The 13,911-nt window shown below is 38.7% G+C and overlaps 1 protein-coding gene across 1 annotated transcript in view; it reads left to right on the top strand.

Annotated features, from left to right (window-relative positions):
* Positions 1–1,323: 1,323 nt before the first annotated feature.
* Positions 1,324–13,911, top strand: part of BMP2K (BMP2 inducible kinase) — a 31,299-nt gene continuing 18,711 nt past the window's right edge. The window contains exons 1-10 of the mRNA XM_010075631.1: positions 1,324–1,437; positions 2,068–2,173; positions 3,239–3,381; positions 3,678–3,799; positions 4,811–4,892; positions 5,527–5,659; positions 8,191–8,294; positions 10,351–10,430; positions 11,781–11,941; positions 13,200–13,375. Coding sequence (XP_010073933.1) covers positions 1,381–1,437; positions 2,068–2,173; positions 3,239–3,381; positions 3,678–3,799; positions 4,811–4,892; positions 5,527–5,659; positions 8,191–8,294; positions 10,351–10,430; positions 11,781–11,941; positions 13,200–13,375 — 1,164 coding nt within the window. The 5' untranslated portion in view covers positions 1,324–1,380. The remainder of the gene's footprint in view (positions 1,438–2,067; positions 2,174–3,238; positions 3,382–3,677; positions 3,800–4,810; positions 4,893–5,526; positions 5,660–8,190; positions 8,295–10,350; positions 10,431–11,780; positions 11,942–13,199; positions 13,376–13,911) is intronic.

Here is a 13,911-nt window from a genome sequence, read left to right as displayed (position 1 = left end):
GTGTTAAAATTGTCAGTAATTCTGCTCTGGCAGTGTAGCATCTCATTAGGCTAAATAAGCAGTTAAAAATAATTATATTTAATCTTAAAGAAAATTTCTGATCAAAACTTAGCTTCTTCAGTTGTAAATTGGTTCGAGCACATAGTACTTGTATTAAATGAGGTGTATTATACTTCATAAATGCTGAGTGCGGATTCTGTCGAGAAACATGAAACTGTGCATTTCAATTGGCTGCCTGATTATCACAGCAGTTAATCATTTTAATTTATGTCTTTGTCCTGTTTGTGTACCTCCGTTTTTGCATGAGTTCCCATGGTGATAATAGTTGGCTTACCATCAGACGGCAGTCCGTTAAGGAAAGTATGGATTGATATGGGGCGGATTTCCTCCAACTGTGGGAAAGCTGTGCGTGTGAACGGCTTGAGGTGATGCTAATGTGATCTGCTTGAGGCCTGAGCAGGAGTTAGACTAAGAGAAGACAGGTGAAACGGGCCAGTGGTGTTTTTCCTTCTGGTTTGCATGAGCATTCAGAAGGACTTTGTGGTTAGGCTGTTTCACTTTGCGTCTGTGCATAATTCCTGTCTGCGTGATTCTTCTCTATTAGTGAAGAGAGAAAGAAAAACCTAATGCTGGGAAGTTGAGAGGTGGGCTCAAGGATCTGTCTATAGCAGTTCATGCTGCTGTTGGACTAAAAATGCTCCTGATTGGACTAGTTGTGGGAAAAAGTTTAATTCTTAATTGCATATTTAGTATGGATCAAAATAAAAACACTACTTGAGAGTTGATTGCTTGCACCATCTATGCTTACAGGGAGGTTCTACCTGTCTTAGATTATGCTGGAAAGTTGCATGACTTCCTTAGTATCTCGTTATTTTTTCTTAGTACTTTTTATGGTTTAAAATGTAGGTTCAGGGAATTGATATTAACCTGTATCAAGTATTGGGGGATTTAGATCTTGTGAAGATCTGGAGAATACCTTCCCTTTGTTCAGATTTCTCAATGTCTCTGAAACTACTCCAGGGTTGATACTTGAATATATTTGAGTTTGCAGTGGACTTTATAAATGTGAAAATGCTTTTCAAATATTTTTGCTTAATGTTGTAAGAAAATTGTAAGATCCTTATGTTTCTGTCAAGAATACTTCAGGTAGGTGAAATGAACTGAGATAGCAAGTACTTGTAACTTTTAAGTGTTTGTTACTCCGCACTTAATGACTGACATGCACACTCATTCATTTCTTAGCATGTAGTGATGCTGGCTAGAGGAAAAAAAAAGAAAAACTCAAGTATCTTCACGTGCTTGTAATTGTTTTTTCCAGGTGGCTTCTCAACCGTGTTTCTGGTACGTACCCATGGTGGGATACGTTGTGCGCTGAAACGGATGTATGTTAACAGTGTGCCGGATCTCAACATATGCAAGAGAGAAATTACAATTATGGTAAGAAACGCATTATTTGTAGCTGAAGAATGTATTAATTTGTGATACATGTACATCCAATGACAGTGGTTTCTAGACCAGCTTTTCTTTTGACCTTGCAGTCCTGATGTTGCACCGTTAGCTTCAGAGACTGGTGCTGAGTTGAGGGTTGGTGCTTGATGTTTTTTTTTTTCTTGGGGACACCTTGCAATTGCTTGTGTGTCATAACTTTGTAATGGTTCATGCTTTTTGCCAGACAGCTTTTTTAATAACTGCAAAAACTTTTTTTCAGTTTAACTGAGGGTGGGTACTAGTAGCTCAGTTCTTTGTGTCTCCTAGATATCAAGGCTCTAGATATTCCTGCTTCATCAGGTTGTTTCAGGATGCAGCAGTTTGGATGTGTTTGCACCGTCCAACATGTAGCACATAAATGTGCTTTCTGGAATCGGAATTGCATTGTGTTTGGTATGTAGCAGTCACTCTGACATTGCTGGCCGCGTATATTCTGTGTTTGTGGCACTTTCTCAAGAATAGTGGATGTGGGGTGGGGCTAACTGAATTTGAAATCAAATGGTTGTCTGAACACTGGTGCTCTCTTTTATTTGTTTACATTTTTCTGTGCTGAAGTTTAATTTGCACTTTCTTTTTCAGAAGGAGTTATCTGGGCACAAGAACATTGTGAGCTATTTGGATTGCGCTGTTAACTCTATAAGTGATAATGTTTGGGAAGTGCTCATTCTCATGGAGTACTGTCGAGGTAAGAGACAACTCTAAGGTTTTCAGAGTAAATGCAGGGAAAATATTTGTATTGCTGACCTGGGCTTTTTACATAGAGTTCCCTTAATTTAAGAGGATAATGTAGCGGAATCCAGTTAGTTCTTTTTGCTTTTTTGTTTGCATGTTGCTTAGGCACTGAGCTGTTGGATACTGAGAAAATGTATAAGTCAGTTTGACATGGCTTTGTATTTATGTATGATTAGAAACAGGGAAAATATTTCTAGCAGGATAAAGTGAAATTTTTCTGTTCTGCTGTTTTTGCTAATCAACATGCAGGTAGGACATAACTGGATAGGAAAGATTGGCAGGCTTTTTAGTGCCATTCTCCCTCTGCTGTTTTTGATTTAGATCACAATATTAAAAGATTCTTTACTGTTATCTGACAGGTGACTTGTTAGGAATGAGCATAGCATAGTGTTGATAATGCTGGACAAAAAAAAAAAATAGTCCTGTGGTTCCGCTTTGCAATTTAACTTTGTTTCAAACAGTATGTACAAACAGGTAGTTCCAAGTTTTTTCCCTGTCTCACATGTGCATTGGAATAAAGTTGCCATAGAGTTTAGCTTCTGAAGTTTATCTAAAACCAGCATAACTAGGCACTGGCCTCATAATACTAGATGGTAGTTAACCCAAAGAGGTCCTGATATTAGAACAAGTCCTAAAAGTACAAAATAAATATTTCTAGACTAGAAAAAAACCCCACCCCGTTGTCTGTAATGCTCAAAGAATACTTCAGGTTGAGGTTTACTTTTTTTTTTTCATCTTTTGTGATGGATGCTTCCTTGTGTCTGTGACAGCTCGTCCCAAGCAGGTTTCAGTCACAGGGGATTTTTTTCTTTCAATCGAGACAGTGATTTTTCTATCTAGGACGATACAACAGTGTGAGTTTGGAAAACCAGGTTTGTTGTATTTAAATATAGTGACTGTGGAAAACTTTCTTGCTGCTTACTTCTGGGCTTTCTGCATGTAAAAAAGTGTTTACTCTGGAATTTCAAAAAAAACCAAAACAAAACCCAAACCCACCCCAACCTTGTTGTTTCTTTAGCTGGGCAAGTTGTGAATCAGATGAATCAGCGTCTGCAGACAGGCTTTACTGAACCAGAAATAATGAGAATATTTTGTGATACCTGTGAAGCTGTTGCCCGGTTGCATCAGTGCAAAACACCAATAGTTCACCGGGATCTAAAGGTATGAACTTAATCAAAAGGAATGTCTAGGTCAATATCAATGATCTGCTTCAAAAGGATTGAGGTGTTTCACAACTATTGGGACTTCTGGTTAGGGAAGCACTTGCTGTTGGTGGAGCTGTAAAGAGAAAGACTAAACCATAAGATATGCCTTATAGCTACTGCCAAGTCTATCAGTTGATTTTTCTGAAAACTTTCTGGTTTGTGTGTGAGGGGAAGAATGCATAGTAACAGGTAACTTGGAAATTAATTACATCCTTTTAATCTACTGTTTTTGTGTGTTGATTTCCTTTCAAGGTGGAGAATATATTGTTAAATGATAGTGGGAACTACGTTCTCTGCGATTTTGGCAGTGCCACTAACAAGTATCTTAATCCTCAAAAAGATGGTGTTAATATGGTTGAAGAAGAAATTAAAAAGTAAGTTCACTTTGAAGTGGCCTATCATAAGCAATGATTGTGTGGCTAGGAAGCTCTGTGTATTGTTGTGTGGTATGCACTTATCTGACTAATATGTGTAGTAACTTACTAGTTGAATTTGAACAAATATTGACTTAAATAGGGTAAAGCAGTGGAACTATTTGGTAACAAATATTTCTTCCATTTATTCACAGATTGTTTTTGCAAAACTAAGACTGTAAGAATAAAACTGTTGGGAACAAGTATGCGGTTTTGAAATGAAATAGTTCAAAAATACATGTCTGGCTACTGGCCATTTTAGGAGTCTGATATTCTAAATTTCTGCTATTTTAATCCAACTAACAGTATCAGAGAAAAAACTGGTATAAATGAACATTAGAATGGATTTACGTAGAGTCATACTTATAGAGTGAGATACACGTTAATTCTTCTAGAGACTGCTCAGAAAAATATTTTAACTTTTGTTACAGGTGCACTCTTGAAAACATGTGTTAGTTTGGTTTTGTCCCTCCAGACTAACTATTGCAGAGGAATAAATACAGGTTATTTGTTCTCAAGTTATAAAGTGATACAGTCCAGTTTTATCCCCAGCTCCAAAAAATACTGTGACTACTGGTTTAGTAATTATTTTGAGATGTTAGTTTTTTCAAGTCCACATTCTGTACGTTTGAATATGCGGTAGGGAATACTCTTACAAAAAACACATGCGTTTTATCTTTCAAATGACTGGTTAAGAGAAGTGGCTCTCGCAAAAGTACACAGGCTGGGAAGTAACATTAAAAGCAAATTTTAGCTGAGTTCAAGTTATCATACACAAGAAGAAACATTATGTTGCTACTCCAAATACTCTCTGTGATGCTGCAAATGCAATAAATGGCTGGACTTCCATGAGACGGTTCCAGGTGCATATCTGAAACTTGAGTGTAAACGGTGTGTGCGTGGCAGATGCAGGAAAACACGCTTTCAGTTCTGAGGCATACTTTTCAGCTATGTTCTCTTCTCATTGCACAGGTATACAACACTATCATACAGAGCTCCTGAAATGATCAATCTTTATGGAGGAAAACCGATTACTACCAAGGCAGATATTTGGGTAAGCAAAAGATCAGGTACTTAAGAGATGGGGGAGAGCTAAAAGCAGCATTGTCTTACTGGAAAACTAGTTCTTTGAAATGGAAATACGTAATGCAGAGTATAATAGATGTATCTTTGGTGGTTGTGTCTTCTGTGAATAACATGAATGCCATGTGCAATGAGCATTTTGAGTTAATGGGAAATGATTTAGAGTTTCCTTCCTTTTTGTTGGCTCAAGTTGCTCTTTGATAGTCACCAGTGATTACTCATGGAAACCTGTTGGCAGCATTTAAGGAAAGGTGTTTCTATTAGGTGATGTGCTTAGAAGCCATTGCAGTGAAGTAAAGAAAGACTGAATTCAGCTGAAACAGTTGTGGCATCTCTGGCTGATACGAGAATGTGAATGCAGCTCTTGGAGTATGTTGTGGTTTTGGTAGTTTGTTGTCTAACACAGAAGCCAGTGGGAAAGAGCCTTTTTAGAGCTGCTTTCTATATCAGCTCCTCACATCAACAGAGTGTTTCATAAGGCAGCTTCTACATAACAGTGCAAGCATCAGCTGTAGCTAGGATGCAATTTGTTTCTTGTTGGTGCTGCTTTATTGTGTAAATGGCTTGCTCTCATCCCCTTACAGTGCCTGTATTTGTTTTTACAGGCGCTTGGCTGCTTGCTGTATAAGCTTTGTTTCTTTTCACTTCCCTTTGGAGAAAGTCAAGTTGCTATTTGCGATGGAAGCTTTACCATTCCAGACAATTCCCGATACTCTCATAGTATACACTGTTTGATAAGTAAGTATCTGGGCAGCACGACAATTCTTGAGCCTCATAAATCAAATAAAACACAGAAGATCCCACTAATGTAGGTGAGTGGCTGGGATGGATGGTGCAGACTGGCTGGGTTCTTGAGCAAATGGTGGGTGTTGCTCCTGGCTACCATCTGTCTTGGAAGTCTTGCACTTGCCCTTGGAAGGAGGCTTGAAAGGCTCAACGGAGGACTGTGCCACAGGGTGCAGAACTGAGGTGCCAGCCTAGAGAGGAATTTCAGAAACCTAGAGAAACCTTCTTTGAAATGGTGCTTGAAGTGAGCCAGGTGAACAAAGTATGACCGAGTCTTTCTCTTGGACAGCTGACATGTTAAAATCATCGGGGCATTTATTGGATGAGTGGATAACTTCAGAATTGAAACAGAATGGAATACTGCAAAGACCTGCCAAATGAAATTGTTGTTATCAACTCAGAAGAGCTTTGTTAGAGTTAAAAGAACTTTCTGGTTTCTTTGAGAGGCCTGGGTGATTTTTAAAATTTTTTTTTGCTTTCGCAGATGGTCATAAGTCACAAAGGGATAAAGGGAATGAAGAGAGTAGCTCTTTATACATAGTTCCTTTTTGCTCTTAAGTGGGTATTTTCTATGGAATGTCAGGCTGTTAATAGTGTTTTCTATCCCAGTTGTGCTTAGATGAATTTGAAGTGCAGGTTTAATGTAGAAACATACGTGTACTGAGATAAATTATACTGGGGAGGATTTTACAGTTGTTTGATGGTTTATAACAGAACACAAATCTGATTAAGTTTGCGCAGCCCAATGTGTCAGACGCAAACTCTGGCAAAAGTTTGAAAATATAAAGAGTAAGGAGGAAAATTTGGAGCAACAAACTCTGAGGCTGGTGATTAGTCTCTTATCCAAGTACAGAGATACTGGATCTAATATTTACAATAATACTGAGGATTTTCAGTTGCCTTTGTTTTCAAGTTTGAGCAGGTTAACTTCAGAGTGCAACTGACAGAATATGAAATCAGGAGCTCTTACAAATTATTTTTAAGTTATGAATGTGTTAACCATACAGCTGATGCCTTTATATAATAGGAAATACCAAATCCAGGACCATTTTTGAACATGCATTCATAACTGAGAAATAGCAGGTACCATGGTAAGCTTTTACCCTCTGCAAATACTTAACAACTGCCCGAGTGAGATACTGATTTTCAAGTGATTAGATACTTTCCTCTGTGTCAGACAGTGCTCCTTTTAGAAGAGTGCGGGTTTTAATTCTGTCTTCTTGTAAGCATGGACAGTGATTTATTAAGATTTAATGAACCGCTGTGGCAAGATGAGCTGTGCTGGCATGGAATATATGTGGGTGGGGAAGAATTTCATAATGTAGGCTTCCTTGCTCTCCATTTGGAATGGAAGCCAAAAAAAGCTGCAGTTGGTCATAAAAGGTATTCCAGGGACTTGTGGCTTCAACTCAGCTCTTTTACAAGAGGGGGGACGGCACAAGCTGAACATTCTCCACCTCGTAAATCTAATCTTTCAGAATCAAGTGGCACAAGTCACTTTGTGATAAGTGTTCTGTTTCCACCTAATGGTGCTGTCGCTGTTAATTCAGATCTTCTTTATTTTGTAAAACCCATTAAAAATAAATCTCGCTGTGAGCTATATCAGCCATGAAATAATGGTTTTGAGTAAAATTGTCTGTCTAAAATTATATTAATTTGAAAAAAAATTACTTCATTTTTTTGCAACGTCTTGCTTAAGGTTGACTGTAGTACTGAACAGTTTTGGAAACCTAGCTCCTGTTTTCTCATCAAAACCAAGGACTTAAATTTTCACAGGTTGTTCATTTTGTTTGTAGATGACCATCTTTTAGAGGCTTAATTTGTTCAGAAAATATCTTCCACTGTTTAGGTTCCTCTGTCATTCAGGCAACATTTCCTGATTGTGTACTCTGTACCATGTGATAAACAATATAAAATAACTTTTATTTTATTGAAAAACAGCAAACATTCTCATTTGGGAAGCGATGTTTGAGAGGGATATCAGAAATTCCTTGTCTTGTCAGGAAAAAAATCCTTTTAACCATGGAATTATGTTTTTTTTTTAGTATACAAAAGTGTGCTTAGCCAGCTAAACCTGCAAGACAAAAGATGGTGTGGAGCCTTAGCCTGATGCAAGCAGTTAGATATATCTGTGAATCTGAATTTTGTATTAACCCTAGAAAATGCTGGTACTTTGCATTGGTTTTATGTTGCTTTTCTTTGAAGTTATTAATTAGTACTGCAGTTCAGCCATCCTTTCTACAACTGAGAGCGTAGATATCAAACAGTGTACATCTTCTCCAATGATATTTGACCCTAGAAACTATTTGACTTGACAAAAAGTGTTTAAAAAAAAAAAAAAAAAACCCATGAAAATAAAAAGTACTTTTTCTGGGGTAAGCTCAGTTGTCAGAATTGCTGAATTCTTTCTTGCTGGTAGGACACTGCCTCAATAGGCTTTTTGATGTCCAATGGTGATAATTTGGTTTTATCAATTTTTGCAGGATATATGCTTGAACCAGATCAGGAACAGAGACCTGATATCTTTCAAGTGTCTTACTTTGCCTTTAAACTTGCCAAAAAGGATTGTCCGGTGTCTAATATTAATGTAAGTAGTCTTTAATTTCTTGTGTATTTTTAGTGGCTTTTGTAGCATTGAGACAAGTCTGTCAAATCAACAGAGAAAGATTATTTCAATTCCTTTTTAAACCTTGTTCCTAAATGTAAAACAGAGCAGAGTACATCTCACACTGCTATTGTGTGGTTTTAACCCTTCCTAAACTTGTGTCTAGTAAAATTCATGTGTAATATATTGCAGAACTTAAACTTGTTGACAATGGAAAGTTTAATGTTGGAACGCTATTAATCAAGAGCATTTATGGTTGTTCTGGAAAAACCGTTTTTAATCATCCTTAGTGATTCTGTTAATCCATTGGAAGAACTGCAGTGAACTGGAGTGCCTTGGTTAGCAGGCATTCCTACTCTTTCCATCTGAGTTCAAACTTTGTGTGAAAGTCTGAGCTTTCTCTTAAAGATCAGCTCTCATTCACAGATCCAATTACTGGCCATGGAATTTGAGGGCACATAAATGATGTTCAGTATTATAAAGTGATTCCCACGATAGGCATTAGGAAAAATCCATCTCAAAAATAATTTTGGAACAAAAGTCAATTCTAGTAAGCTCTGCCTTCAGAGGCAGACAAGTGAACTTACCAAGATCCCTTTGCATTCCGTTATCATTGATATAATTGATCCTTGAATATGGTCACTAAACTTGAGCTTTGCTTTTTGGAAATTTAGGATAGATTAAAAAAAGTCAGAAAACCTTAAAGTACTTCATGTTTGTATGTCAAGGCTAAATTTCAACTGTTTGAATGGTTTGGCATTACGTTGCAGCGTGTTGTTAGGAGGTGTGATAACCTTTGCTCTTATACTTCATCCTGAAATATTAGCAGGTGTATAATTTTACTTTGGCATAACGTAATTTGGGAATTTACGAAGTTACTCATTGGAGTAGTATCAACTCACTGGAGTGACTTGAATGTATCTGTTTGTTGGATTTTTTTCTTTTTCCCCTGTGGTATGACTTGCCTGCTTGCTTGGCCCTTTGCCTTGAGGCAGACATAGAAAAGTAAAAGTGCCTGGAGTATTCTTACAAAGTGAAGCTGTTTTGTGGAGGGGGGGTTTCCACTTGAGTTTTAAAGCAGCAATAAGAGCAGCAGCCCTGGTTCCTGTTGCTGTTGATTTCCTCTGATAGTGCTTGCCCCTCTAGCACCTGGTGCTGCCTTGAAAGAGAAGCAGCACAAAAATGTGTGCATGGACATCCCTAACCCTCCCCTTGAAATCTGGTGAGAATATAAATGTGAGAATCACAGGTTAGAAGAGAGGCTGGCCAGGTCCAGTATCCTGTCTTTCACAGCAGCTTATTTTTTCAAGGGAAAGTTGGACGTATGCCTGTCTCTCTCTCTTTCCTAGCTTCTTGACTATTTTCAGTCCTGACAGTAGTGTTCAGAAACAGTATTAGAAAATTGATAACTCAGTCTCTGTTATTTGTGACAGTTTTAGATTGGCTTGCTTTACTGTATGTAAGGAGGTAGCGTGTGCATAATTCGACATCATCTTCCTCCTCTGTCCCCCAAAATTGCCCTTTTCCTTGGTTAAATGCGGTTTAGGCAAGATGTAATTCATTCAGGAATTAAATGGAGATGGGGATAAGTTAAAGGGCCATAGATCCTTGGGTGCGGTATTGTTTTCTGTAATTGGTGTTGTGGTGGAAGAACTGCATGGACTAAAAACCTACTGTTTCATCCAAAGGTTAGGCTTTTTTTTTAGTTGTTAAACTTGAGGCCAAAATAAGTTTTTGTGTAGTTGCAAGAAAACATTTGGAGAAAATGTTTAAATTAACTGTTGATAGTTGGTAGTGTGTAAATGAGGTAGTTGACGTAAGAGTCAGACCAGTAATGTGTTTGTGTTCTGCTTTTGTGACAGATAACACAAAGGTACTGTTAAATTAAAACACTTTTAATCTACAGCTGTGTAAGTGAGTTTGGCATGAAACCTTGTTACATGAAAAATTTGCAGCCACGTTTTCATCTTCAATATGTAATGATTTTTTTCTTTCAGGATTTCATTTATTTAATATATTCAAATTTATTTTTCCCAAGAATTCTCCCATCCCTTCAACTCTTCCTGAACCCATGACAGCTAGTGAGGCAGCTGCTAGAAAAAGCCAAATAAAAGCAAGGTGAGCAGCAGATGTGGCTTTACTTTTTTTTTTACTAATATTGTTAAATATTGCATTTGTCTGAAGCCTGTTTTCATATGCTTGCTAATAAATTAAAAATCTTAGTAGCAGAGGTCATCAGAATAGATAAAGAGCAATTCTAAGTGCTTTACGTCTCTTCATTGCTTTTTTCATTGTATTGAGAATCCCCAGAGAGAAACTGAGAGCCTGTTTTGGGTGCAATAAGTGCTAGCAGTCTGTTCCTGATCTGCTTTATTTTCTCCTGCTGTGATGAGTGAATTTAGAAATAAAAAGAGTTTGGTGGGAGGTTCTCCTCCCCCTCTACTCTGCCCTGGTGAGACCGCATCTGGAATATTGTGTCCAGTTCTGGGCCCCTCAGTTCCAGAGGGACAGGGAACTGCTGGAGAGAGTCCAGCGCAGAGCCACAAAGATGATGAAGGGAATGGAGCATCTCCCTGCTGAGGAAAGGCTGAGGGAGCTGGGTCTCTTTAGCCTGGAAAAGAGGAGACTGAGGGGTGACCTCATCAATGTTTATAAATACGTGAAGGGTGAGTGTCAGGAGGATGGAGCCAGGCTCTTCTCTGTGACATCCAGTGATAGGACAAGGGGCAATGGGTTCAAGCTGGAACATAGGAGGTTCCACTTGAATATGAGGAAAAACTTCTTCACGGTGAGGGTGACAGAGCACTGGAACAGGCTGCCCAGAGAGGGTGTGGAGTCTCCTTCTCTGGAGACATTCAAAGCCCGCCTGGATGCGTTCCTGTGGGATCTGATCTGGGTGTCCTGCTCCGGCAGGGGGATTGGACTAGATGATCTTTCGAGGTCCCTTCCAATCTCTAACATTCTGTGATTCTGTGTGATTCTGTGAGGTGCAGGCAAATATGGTGCAGGTAAACTGTTCTTAGTTTTATTTAAATGTACTATCGTCTTATTTATGAAGCTAAGTGGATTTTGTTCTTTGAAAAATTCCAATTTTTGTATAAAAATATTCCCTTTTTTGTACTTGTCAATAAAAATAAAACCTTGGGAATTCCTGTTCATGCTTTTCACTTCTGCTGTGGTATATGGTGTATGCTTAATGCTAACGCTGGAAGAATCATTTACACTTTTATTCCTTGTTAATGGAAGTTGGGTTTTGAGTCTACCGACACCTGTGACTTAAGTACGTTGATAGTGAGCTCTAATTATCAGCTCTTTCAACTCTGACTTCATTAGCCTGTTGTGAATGCAAAGCAAATGAATGCATGTGGTTAAGGTGTAATTGAGCGATTAAGATATACATCCTGTCTACTTTGAAGCAGAAATAGTCCTTTTTAATCAGACTCTTCTATGGAAAACTTGCCATTTCAGAATAACAGATACTGTTGGACCAACAGAAACCTCAATTGCACCGCGACAGAGACCAAAGGCCAATTCAAGCACTGCCACTTCTAGCGTGCTGACGATCCAGAGCTCGGCGACTCCAGTCAAAGCACAAGTTCCCAGTGAATTTGCTAATTGTGGGCAAAAAGGTAACTTACCAAAGTCTAAGGATGGACCACAATAAATGAAGAATGAATTTTGTATTTCCTTCCCTTTCTGCTCTAATAGGGATAACATGTAAAACCTAAGTTAATCTGCTTTTTTTTACATGCCAAAACCCAAATCCTCCTCCTTTCCGAAAGGCTCTAAATGTGCAAGTTTGACTGGGTGCCACAAAAACTAAATACAAATAGTTGAGAAATGAAGGTATTCTTTTCATTGTGCTTAACACCAATTTTTAGTGCTTAACACTGATTTTAGAACTGACTTTCCACTGCAGACTGAGAGAAGTTCACACTCAGTTTTGACTTTCAAAGACTTCACTAAAACTACTGAGCTCTTCTGTAACAAACTACTTTTGTTGTAGTAGTAAAGGTCTTCCCTGTGGCTCAGTAAGTCATGAGATGTCCACAAGATGTTGGTATTATGTGTGGGCTGTAACCAGGTAAAAACTTCTCTAACGATTGACCAATGCGTTTCACAGTGCACTGTGGGTGCAACAAGTCTCTGGCAGCACACTGCCTGGCAGTGCTGTTCTTTCAAAGATGAGATACAACCTTGTTAAGATTTTTTTCATTTTTTTCAATTTCATTTTAAATTTTTAGGCTATCAAGCATAGATTTGTTTCATGGAAGAGTAGCTTCAGGGATGTTATTGGGAAGCCTCCAATCAAAAGGCTGCTGAGAATGTGTGTGTCCCAGGTGTAAACAACTTTTACTAGACAGGTTCCAAGTAACTTGGAAAGCTTTTTCTGTTATGACAAGGAACAGACCATTCCTGGACACTTCAGAACATAAATCAATCTCTCATGTGCTGTATTTATGTTTAGTAACTGCTTACTTAAAAGGCTGCAAAAACACTTGAAAGGCAAAATTAATCTAGTGGTCTGTTGAAGGGAGTTAAACAAGCGAGGCAGTAGTTCCCTTAAAAAAAATTATATGTTTTGAGGGTTTGGGTTTGAGATAGTAGAAGGTAAAACTCAGGTGATAGTAAAGCAGAACCCAGCTTCCTCTGTCATGAGACGAAAGGAAGCTTCCCACATCTTGTAAGTAGAAATTGTGCATTGACAAGCCTGGATGTGGTGTCGAAGAAATGAACTTAGTACCAGGTGTACTAGCTGTCAGACTGGGAAGGGAAGTTTGTAAACAGCTTCACCTTGAAGTGTTAAATGAAGAGGTTAACTGCCAGGGAGCTCTCTAGCTCAGCTTCGGAGGTCAGTATGTTAATAGTGTTGTCTGAACATTACAGGAACCCCGCGACCAGGGAATGGGCAAGAAGTCTTACAGTCGCAAGGTACCAACCAGCACCACCCACAGCAGAACCGAGTTCTCCAGCAGCTGCAGCAGGGGGACTGGAGGCTGCAGCAGTTACACCATCTACATCACCAGCAGCAACCTATGTTTCAGGATGCTTACATTCAGCAGGTATGGGTTAGGCACATTGCTGAGAGATACACGTTATGCTTGTCAATAACACTTTGTGTCACATGCTAGTCAAACCTTTCTGCTGTTGTGGCCTGGTTTCTCCCTGCTAGGAAAGAGAAGGGGATCATTGCGCCTGCTGGTTTTTTTTTACCTTGTCTCTTCATAGGCACTGTAATGCTTGTCTTAGAAAGTTGCTTTCTTTATTCTGTCTTGTTTTTGCTGTTTGACCCCGAATCTCAGCTTGCTTTGAGTCACTGCTGTGTGGCCCAAATAAAGGTTTTGCATCAGTGTGAACATGTTACGAATGATTTAGGTGAGGATGCTGTACTTGCAGTAGGTGGCTGTACACACACCATCTGAATCTGATTTTTGCTTTCTTTAATTTGTCTTGGTCTGTGATGATCTTCCTCTTTGTAGTTGTACTTTCCACTGAGATTTTTCATGGTTACCACATATTCTAACACTGTCCAGCTTGCATAACGTCAAGTATAGTTGCTTAAGTTGTGTAGCGTAAATAGCTGTAAACATAGCAGAAG

The sequence above is a fragment of the Pterocles gutturalis genome, unplaced genomic scaffold (assembly GCF_000699245.1).
Source record: "Pterocles gutturalis isolate BGI_N339 unplaced genomic scaffold, ASM69924v1 scaffold37812, whole genome shotgun sequence".
Classification (NCBI taxonomy): Eukaryota; Metazoa; Chordata; class Aves; order Pterocliformes; family Pteroclidae; genus Pterocles; species Pterocles gutturalis.
The sequence above is the reverse complement of the archived record's forward strand: the minus strand, read 5'-3'. Positions and strand labels throughout refer to the sequence as shown.